Raw genomic sequence first — 10,377 nt, forward strand, 5'->3', positions numbered from 1 at the left:
CTCCTCTGATTTCTCTTCTTGTGGATTACAATCTCCCCCTTCGCCCACGTTAATACCTGTGAGTCCTTGCCCTATCGTTTCATCTTCCCTCGCATGTTCTCCCTCTACCCCTTGGTGACCTGGGCGCTCTTGTCTTAGTTTCTGCCTTATAACAGGGTCTCATACAACAGTCTCCTTTTGTGACTGACCCATCTGACTCAGTACAATATTCTCCAGGGTGCTCCTTCCATGAGGTGCTTCTGGTTTCATCATTGTTTTTTAGCTAGGCATGGTACTCCACTGTGCATAGGTACCAACATTTCTCATCCTTATCCCACCAAATGGGCATGTAGGGTCTTTATAGCTTCCTCCTGGTGGCCAGCAACCATGTGAAGAGTTGTTCACAATTACTAGCCATCTGGGAGGTGCGCATCAAAGCACTGACGAGATATCGCCTTACACTGACAATGACAGCGAAACTAAGGAAGGGAGGGAGGGAAAGAAATTAAACAGCATATGTGGACAGGCTGGACCTCTCATACACTGCTTGCTGGTGGCATTTCAACTATGGACCACCTCTGTGGAACGCAAGAGGGGTTACTTCATGGGCACTTGAATTCCATAAGATCCAGCCATACCTCGGCTGGGTCTATATCCTAAAGGAGGGAAGAATCATCGCGCAAACAGACATGTATGCATCCATGTTCCTTAATAATCCCTTCTGTCTAACATACCAGGTCTGTGTCCAGCGAAATTGATATCTACTTCCTACGGTTATTACACATCAACAAAGAAGGCACATCATTTCTAAAAATCCACAAATCACATATTGACCACAGCAGGAGATTCAAACTGGCTTCATTGAACTGGGGGGGTCCACGGGGTCACCTCCCCAGGGGCTCCGGGGCAGGGGTGCTGGGGGGCAGCTGGCTGAGCTTTTCCTGAGATGTCACGTTCCAGTGAATGTCTCACCAGGTAGGGGGTTCTTCTGAGGAAGAGATCACAGGTCCTCCACCCAGATCCCTTAACCTACTTTGCAGGTTGGCAGACCAACAGAGAGCCCTAGAAGGTTCGGCCCAGCCTGTCATGCAGAGGAAGCCAGACTGTCCTATCAGTGTCCTAGGCTCCAGGCAGCAGCTGAGGACCTCGGGGTCAGCTGCCCCAGATTTTTAGCTGTCCTCATGAGTCAACTGCCACCTCACAGCTCCTGGTCAGGGGACCAGAGCCAGTCATCAGAGAAGAGAAACTCAGGAGGAGTGGGGAGAGGGGCAGGAGCAGAGAAAGGAGGTGGGGCAATGAAACACCGTCTGGGGAGTCTGAGGACCCAGGCAAGAGGAGGGGCTGAGGTCAATGGCGGGCACGCAGTGCAGGCGTCAGGCAGAGAAAGGACCCACAGAGCCACCTCACCAACCGTGGACTCCTCTGCATCCTTCCCCTCCCTCAGGACCCCCCCTCTATGCCAAGTGCTCCATGTGCTGCAAACGCACACATCTTCACATGCCTGCATACATTGGGCTGAGTAAGACTGAGAGGGAAAAGACCCGTGCATTTGAATTACGGTTCTAGGAAAGAATATTGAAAGTAATATGGACTGCTAAGAGGAGAAATAAATCTATCTTGGAAAGATGGCCAGAGTGCTCCTTAGAGGCAAGGATGGCAAGACTTCGTCTTGCAGACGTTGGACATGCTGTCAGGAGAGACCAGTCCCTGGAGAAGGATAGCAGGTTTGGTAGAGTGGAGGGGCAGTGAAACAGAGGAAGGCCCTCAAGGGGATGGGTTCACACAGTGCCCGCAACACTGGGCTGAGACAGAAGAACAATTCTGAGGATGGTGCAGGACCAGGCCGTGTTTCCATCTGTGGTGCATAGATGGGGCTGCTGTGGGTTGGAACCCACCCAATGGCGTCCCACAGCAGCAGCCACCAGAGGGGAGGTTACTGCAGTCGATGCTTTTAGGAAACAGAAGAGAGGACACTGAGGTTTGGGGTTGGAAAACTTTTTGTATGTTGAGAGATCAATATGTTTTCTCTAGCTGGGATAAAAGGAACGTGGGATGCACCTGTCCCAAACCTAGTCTCCAGGTTGTCCACAGACACCAGGAATAAAACTTAACACTGGCCAACATACATTTTGGTGCTTCGAATGTTACACTTGTGTCTGGGTAGATCTGACCTGCAGATTCCCAAACTAGCACCAATTTTCCCCTGTCAGCTCTACTTTTCGAGATACAGAACCTATATATGCCAAATAGTGCTCTTCACTGCGCTCCCCCATAAAATGATGAACACATTTTAAGGTAGTGTTAGCTCACCTGAGACAGAGGATGTGCATGCTGGCTTTATTTAAAGTAGTTCGTTTTGTACTAAATATGTAGGTCAAGTTATACTTCACATGGTGTCCATTGATCCAAACATATATTTTGTGGGAAGCTAACACTGAGGGAACTATGACTAGACTATATTCCCTAACTTATAACACAGGGAATCTGGAAAGCTAGTATTCCGTGGTAGGAAAGCCACCACTTTAGTAGGTTAGAGATAAAGTCCAAGTACATTATCCTGCTTTAAATATCATTCCCACAGATTCTCCCCCAACAGTGATGCTGCCTTAAGGTGAGGAGCACATGGTTGATTCTACCTCCCTCTAGAAGCAGACCTGATCCTTTTGTTCTCTCCTCCTGCTTGTCACCCAGCCCTGCCCCCCTCACACCTTCCCCCAATGTAGGTATTAGGTTTCCTCACCTGGGAGCTCAGGGACCTTCCTGTAGTTACCATCCACCTGTGAAGTATGTAACTCCTGAATATTCATGTCTTGTGGCTATGTATAAATACCCCAAGATAGTAAAGACACCCTCTCTCTTTACTCCCACCTCCACGTGGACCACCAAGAGGGGCTGAGGTGAGTGTGCTATATGAAATGTGTCTGACTCCTTTATTTTACACTCTCTCCTATCTTTCCTATCCTCTATGACTTTAGTACGATCTTTATAGATTATAGCCGTACAATTGTGCCTACTGACCCCTCGGTTGTAGAGGCTGGCTTCCTCTGACAATATTTGAACGGTGCAAGTTGAGTAAACTTGGAATTTTCCTCAAGTATTGCTTCAAGTATTTAAGGAACTGAATAGTAGGTAGTTCCAATTTGTTACCTTAAGAGGTAGCCAGAGATAAGAGTTAGTGAACCATAAATAAGGAGCCAAATGACACTTAACAAATGCAACATTCACACAATAAACATTTACTGGGCACTGAAGACAGGGGATTGGTGCTGTGGCAGAGGATGGGAATTGAGGTCTGGAAGCTGTGACTGCCTTCAACATGCTATCTGGAGGAAGCAGAAAACCAGGGGCTGTGTTTGTAGAAGGTCTCTTCAAACTATGGTCTGAAACTTCCAGTTGCAATCAGCATTCGAGCGCAAGAACTTACACTACTGGCTGTTTCTTCAATTCTCCCAGGTCAGGAATGTTGATAGCCTGTACCTATGTGAGATGTATAGGAGAAAGTTAATATATCACGTACAATGAATGCCTTGGGGATTTAGGGCTCAATCAGACACTTTGAACTGAGGCCGTTTTAAAAGGTATGTGATTGAAATGTGGTTTTTCAAAGGATTGACTGTTTATTGTAGAAAATACTATGCAACTGTTCAAAAGGATCAAGAAAAATTGAAAATAGCTAAAAATTAAATCGATTTCTTGAAATTCCATATAATTAGTGAGCTGAAAGGGGCTGGTATTAGCTATTTTAAATTGGACATTCATGTGGTCTACTAAACCAGGAAAGACATAGTAAAGAGAAATGTCATCGCATTCACCATCAAAAGGGATGCTTCAAAATCTATCCTTAAGGACAACGATGTCAATGATAGGGTAATATCCCTATACCTAAAAGAAAGATCAATTCAGATCATTCAAATTTATGCATCTACCACTAAGGCTAAGGATGAAGAAATTGAACTTTCTACCAACTCCTGCCATCTAAAATTGATTAAACATACAATCAAGATGTATTGATCATTCTTGGCTATTGGAATTCTAAAATTAGAAACAAAGAAGGATCTGAGTTGGAAAAGATGGCATTGGTGATAGGAACAATGAAAGGGCACGTGATAGAATTTTCCAAGACCGACAGCTTATTTAAGATATGCTTAAAATACAGTGAGCAAATCGTCAGAGGAACAGGATTACGTGAAGAAGAATCCGGCATCGTAACTGAAGGACGGCTTATTAACAATCTATGAAATGCAGGTGACACAACCTTGCTTGCTGAAGGTGAGGAGGATTTGAAGCACTTGCTGAGCAAAGATTGCAGCCTTCAGTATGGATTACAACTCAATGTACAGAAAACCAAACCAATAGGTCACATCATGATAAATGGAGAAAAGATTGAGGTTGTCAAGGATTTCGTCTTGCTTAGATCCACAATCAATGCTCGTGGAAGCTGCAGTCAAGAGATTAAGAGACACATTGCACTGGACCAATCTACTGCACAAGACCTCTTGAGTATGCTGATAAGCAAAGAGTTTGCTTTGAGGACTGAAGTGAATCTGACCCAAGTGATGTATTTATATGTATGTGGAAGTTGGAGAAGAACTGATGCACCTAGTTCTCCTGTGAAATGGTAGGAGATCTCAAGCATCATGTCTCACAGGCACTGGGAGAAGATTCGGTGACGGGGACAGAGGTAATATTCTGGATCCCCACCTCCACAGTCTTCACACCGGGTGACTCGCCCCATGCATCCCTCTCAATTCTGCCCACCTGTCATTTAGTACCTGTCGTTCTAAAGAACGTGGCCTTGCAGGATAAACAGGGTTGAGCATGTGAGGGTCACAAAGATGATCCAGGGACTCAGTGTAGCCTTGGGTTGAGCTGTGGCCTTGGGTGGTGGTGCTGCAAAGGAACCAGAAGGGTGAATGCCATTATCCAGACCCTGAACCTGGGGAGGCCGGGTCTTCAACTCCTGCTGACACAGACCATGCCACAAGGCACACATTCCGCTGACCCTCCACGGTGTGGCAGCCACTAGGAGGGGCCTTGGTTGGATATGGGATGGCCCTGTGTCCAAGGAGCTCAGCTACCCGTGTGGGAAACAAAAGCTTCCAAGTCAACGGGTCAGTCTTGCTGTGGCTGAGGAGGAAGGTAAGGAAGGTTCTACAGGAAAGTGATCCAGGGAGGGAGAAAAGAAAATGGATCCTGGAAGAGAGAACAAGAAGGAGAGCTGTGGAAACATCAGGATACCCAACTGGTTAGCGCACAAGGTAACCACGTTGAATGTACCACAGGTCAGTGCAATACAGAGGAGATGTCAGCAAGGAAGATGGAAAAAGGGATGTGGTAGAAATACTAATATCCCTTATTCTCCCTAGAAGAACTTACTGTAGAATGGATATCTTTCTCCAACTCTCTCCCTGTCCCACACACACATACACATACACACAAATACATTAGGACAGATACCACTTCCTCTCCCTTTCAGTTACCTGTTGTCTCCAGCATTTTCTCCCAGTGTTTCCAAAACTCCATCAGCCATAGATTGCAGTCTTCTTCCGAGACCCTCTGTAAGAATTCGGTCACATTCTTCTCCTCCCTCTCTCCTTTCATCACTTTGGCTCCAGGGTGAACCTCTGCCCACTTCGTGGTTTCTGAGTCAAAGAGGAGGGACGTCTGTCTGCCAGAGCTGAACTGCCAGAATGCTCTGATGCACCTGCCTGCTTCGTGCTGACAACACATCTTGGCCTGCAGGGTGAGAGGAGCTGCCCCCATAGAGAGAGATCACCCTCTAGTCCTGAGCAATTCTCCATTCCTACTCAGCAGCCACCTCCTCTGGTCCCCTCTCACCTCCTGCTGTGGCCTGTCCTCCCAGGCTGGCCCTCGCTCAAAGACTTCTTTAGGGGTGGGAGAGGGCGGGGGATCAAATTATAATGTTTCAAAACATAAATGCAAAATAGCACCCAATTCTCCCACCTCTGCTCTTCTCCAGCCCTCCCCCAGTGGATCCTCTCCAAGCGCAGAATCCTCTCACGCTTACCCTTGGCTGTGGAATTCTCCACTTGAGGGCCAGGTGGTGTGTGTTTGAGCTGATCCCCGAGGTCTCTCAGGGTTTGCAGCTGCTCCTCCCATGTCTTTGTGACATTTACCTTCGTCCCCAGGGGAGCCAAGGCTGTGACTTCATTACTTCCACAGTCATAATGAAGGAAAGTATTCCCATCCACCTGGCCTTGAGCCTCACAACATTGGTGTCCAGGTGGAGGCTTAAACATGACAGTGAAGTTGTAGCACAAGGAGTGAGGGGCTGTGAGAGAAATCTCAGGTTAGCATTGGGGTGGAAGGAGAAGACCCATTAGGCACCCTCTACCCAGTCCTGGGAATACCAAGAGACCCTCCCCAGGGCTGGTCTGAGAGAGAAAGGAAGGCCCCTTCTTGACCCGGCACCTGGACCACCCACCCCTGCTTCTCCCCTAGCAACGTCTTCCCTGAGGTTCTGTGAGAAATGGCTCTGGCTGATATAACCTGGGCCCCCACTGTGACACTGTGATGGACATTCCTGATCAAGTCTCCTGTCCCTCGCCCTCTGCTGGGGAGGGAGTTGGGGTCGGGATCAGGCTGGAAATGTTCCACCACCTTTTGGAGGAGTCCTGTTTCTAGCTCTGGGGGTAGAGGGCTTTGATCTTCAAGATCAGTGTTTTAAACCACCGCCTGTTCCTCTGGAGAAGACGAGGCTATCCACTTCCTTAAGTGCTATCGTCTCAGAAACCCACATGCGCAGTTCCATCCTGGCCTAAGGGTTGCTGCTATGGCAACATCAACTCATAACAGTGAGGTTGGTTTTTAATTGCCTAACTGCCGACCACCCTCACATTGATTTTCCGCTTTGGCATCTCTTTTCCAGTCCCTGCTTCTAACCCAGGAACTGAGCAACTGCTTTTGGAAAGTATCAGAGAGGGGACTTAAGCCAGGAACCACAGACTTTGTGTAAGCATTTAAACCACTTTTACATAATGGTAGTTAACCTGAAGATATATAGAGGGGTTGTTTTCAATCTGTTAGTCAGGTCGCAGCCAAATGGTGCCTTTTTGTGGGGATGACTTTCTCATGAGACCCCTGAAAACTTTCCCTTTCTCTCTCTACCTTCACCTTCCCGCTGGCTGACCCTGATTGCTGCCAGAGCCACCTCCATTTGGTCCACATGACTTTGCACCCACTGGCCTGTGATCGTCCTGCATTCTGCATGAGTCTGAAGAGGGTCTCATAGACTTGTATCGGACTTACAGACTTGAGTTGGGATGTTTTCTTGATATTCAATTACTTCTTGATATAAAACTCTTTCTTACACATATATGAGTGCCACTGGATCTGTCAACCTGGCCTAACACATCATCTTTAACATTTTCCATTCAAAATAGAACTCGAGTTGGATCAAAGACCTAAATGTAAATCCCAGAGCTATAAAGATTATCAATGAGGAAAATGGGGACAAGACTGAAGGGCCCTACTGCAGGGCATGCACATACTGCCACTTATAATGAAGGAAGCACACACAAGAGGGGACAAAATAGATGACTGAGACTTACTGAAAATAAGACCCCTACGCATATCCAAAGACTTCATCAAAAAGAGTAGAGAGAAAGCCAATCAAAAGACTGGGAAAGAATCTTTAACAATGACACGAGGGTCAAGGGACCAATCTCTAAAATCTACAGGACACTGCAATATACATCAACAAGAAAAAAAACACAGCCCAATTATAAATTGGGCAAATCACATGAACAGACAGTTCACCCAAAAAGACATTCAAATGGCTAACAAACAAATGAAAAAGTGCTCATGATCAACAGCCTTCCAGGAGATAGAAATCAAAACAACAATGAGCTACCACCTTACACCAACAATCACAGCCCAATTAGAAAAAGAAAACAGCACACCCTGGAGGGGTGTAGAGAGATTAGAGCGCTCATAGACTGTTGGTAGACCTATAAACATGTGCAATCTCTCTAGCAAGCAATATGGCTCTACCTAAAACAACTTGGAATGGGAATCCTATATGATCAAGTGACACTTCTGCTAGGTATATGCCCGAAAGAAGTAAGAGACATAATGCCAACAGATGCACGTACTCCCATGTTCATTGAAGCACTGTTCACAGTAGCAAGAAGTTAAAAAAAGCCCCAAAGTCCATCAGTAGAAGAGTGGATAAAAAAACGTTGGGATATCCATACAGTGAACTATGGTGTGCATCACTAAACACGATGATGAAACCTAGGTACTTCACAACATGATCCAACCTGGAGAGCATTATGCTGAGCGAAGCTAGTCAATCATAAAAAGACAAATATTAGATGTGCCACTGCTGTAAGGAAAAACACCAAGACAAGGCAGGCAGTGGCTCTCGGGTTTGCAGCCATATAACCTGACATTCCAGGCAGTGGGGTGGCATGTCAGTCTAGCATTTGGAACCCATTTATCAGTCCCTTATTTGTACATCATAAGAACCACTTCTCCAGGGGAGGCCTCGCCTCAGCTGGGATAGTTTCTCATTGAGGAGGAGAGGGGAGATGAGCAAATAGTCCATGCCACATGGCAATGTCCCATGGCAACCCTAACTTAGTACACATGCCTACATAGGTGTTCAGTGCCTTTTGTTGGAGATTCATGACCAAAGAGAAGGGGGTAATGGGTCTGTCTCAGTGAAGATGATTTCACTTTGGTTGTTGGGTGACTGGGGGTGAGGGGGCTCAGGGAGCAGCTTGCCTTTAGGGAAGATGCTTGGCATTGTTTGTATGGACCCCCAATGGGAGAACCCACTGTGTATTATATTGCTGATCATACATTTGACCCAGTTTCTTTTCAGCCTTGATGACTGGGCCTCATAACTATACACCATCTGGAGTTTAGATTCTGTCTTCTCAAGGTGTTCGACATTCTACATAAGCCACTTCAGGAGGATCTGATTGAGAAAATCCACTAAGGGAACTGGACTTTACCTTAAACGCACCTATTGCGAATTAAAGGAACTCATATCCTCTTTCGGACTTCAAGGTGAAATGCCCTAATGTGAGGAGAAGGAGGGGACTGTTGCCCCAAGGCTGTAGATTTGGGAGTCACTGTAGTTTGATTTAATGTCTTTATTTTGAGGCTGCCCAATAATAGACAACTTGAGACCATTTCATATTTTCTTTTTTTTTTTAGCATGTCTTACAGACTTAGTCCTGCCATAGTGCATGAGTGTTATTAAAATGTGTGCCCTGTGTCTAATGCTCCTTGATTTCTTAAACAGAATTCAGTCATTTAATTTTTAATATGTTTAAGTAAACATTCCTTGTATTTTCATCTAGAAAGCTTTCTTCTTTATGAATATTCTCCTTATCTCAATAATATTTTAAATTCTCTGTCATTGGTTAGATTAATGATACGATTATTAGAATTACCAAAGGCCCATAGAGGTAACTTATATTATCTCTCAAAAAACTAATAATGCTGCCACTAAAGGGGAAAAGGCATAAATATAACCCTTACATATACAAATGTATTTTTAGATCATACTTAATTGTAAGCCCTAATCGAAGAACAATTCGTTCTTATGATGTGACCCTGCTGGATACTTATCCTCATGAAGAGATCACTAAAGATACGGGTGCTATAGCAAAGTGACCTGAAAAAATCAGATGATGCCCAACTATCAGAAAGAATTACATCTGGGGTCTGAAAATTTGTCTTAATGCAAGCAGCCATCTAAGTGAGGTGTCAAGTAAATCCACACAGAAGAAGCACACCAGCCTGTGTGATACAAAGATTGTAGATGATAAAATCTAGGATCAGTGGAGGAGTATGTACTACTTAAATTCTGAGCACCCTGTTTGCAGAAGGCTATGGATGACAGTGATAACCCAAAATCCATCTGCAGAGATCCCACAGTGAACAAAGCCTCCATTGAATACCCTCTAAACATCCACAAGGGATATGGATAATCTTCCCTTCAGACAGAGGGCAATGGAAAGGGCATTGCCTCTACTCACTTGATAAGCCTGAGGATGGGCAGTTTTCCTTGAGGGTTTGCCTGGGTATATCCTTGATAGGAAGCAGTAGACTTGAGTCATGGCCTAAGTGCCTTAGGGAGGAGGTCCCAGGACCAATCTTGTAAGCTCTTTGTCTACAAGGTATGTATCCCAATCATAGTGCCATTCCCATGACCTTTCTTTGCACACCGCCCCTGCCCCACTCCACCCCCACCCCACCCTTCCTAAAGTTCTGTATATCAGCAAATCCTTGGGCACCATTATGACCCTGTGCCAATGGTCTCCCCCATTTGAATAAAATTCCCTTGTCTTTCCTTGCAAGTCTGGCTAGACCAGAGGATGTACACTGGTACAGATAGGAATGAAAATACAGGGAATCCAGGGC

General features: G+C 45.7%; 1 protein-coding gene across 1 annotated transcript in view; it reads right to left on the bottom strand.

Annotated features, from left to right (window-relative positions):
* Positions 1-4,759: 4,759 nt before the first annotated feature.
* The window catches only part of LOC101654391 (UL16-binding protein 1-like), a 7,449-nt gene continuing 1,831 nt past the window's right edge, over positions 4,760-10,377 (bottom strand). Inside the window, exons 2-4 of the mRNA XM_013004435.2 lie at positions 6,008-6,271; positions 5,460-5,732; positions 4,760-4,869 (exon numbers count right to left, since the gene is read on the bottom strand). Of these exons, the coding sequence (XP_012859889.2) occupies positions 4,760-4,869; positions 5,460-5,732; positions 6,008-6,271 (647 nt within the window). The remainder of the gene's footprint in view (positions 4,870-5,459; positions 5,733-6,007; positions 6,272-10,377) is intronic.

The sequence above is a fragment of the Echinops telfairi genome, unplaced genomic scaffold, assembly GCF_000313985.2.
Source record: "Echinops telfairi isolate 266 unplaced genomic scaffold, ASM31398v2 ScPeMD7_3533;HRSCAF=4204_0, whole genome shotgun sequence".
NCBI classification, from domain to species: Eukaryota; Metazoa; Chordata; class Mammalia; order Afrosoricida; family Tenrecidae; genus Echinops; species Echinops telfairi.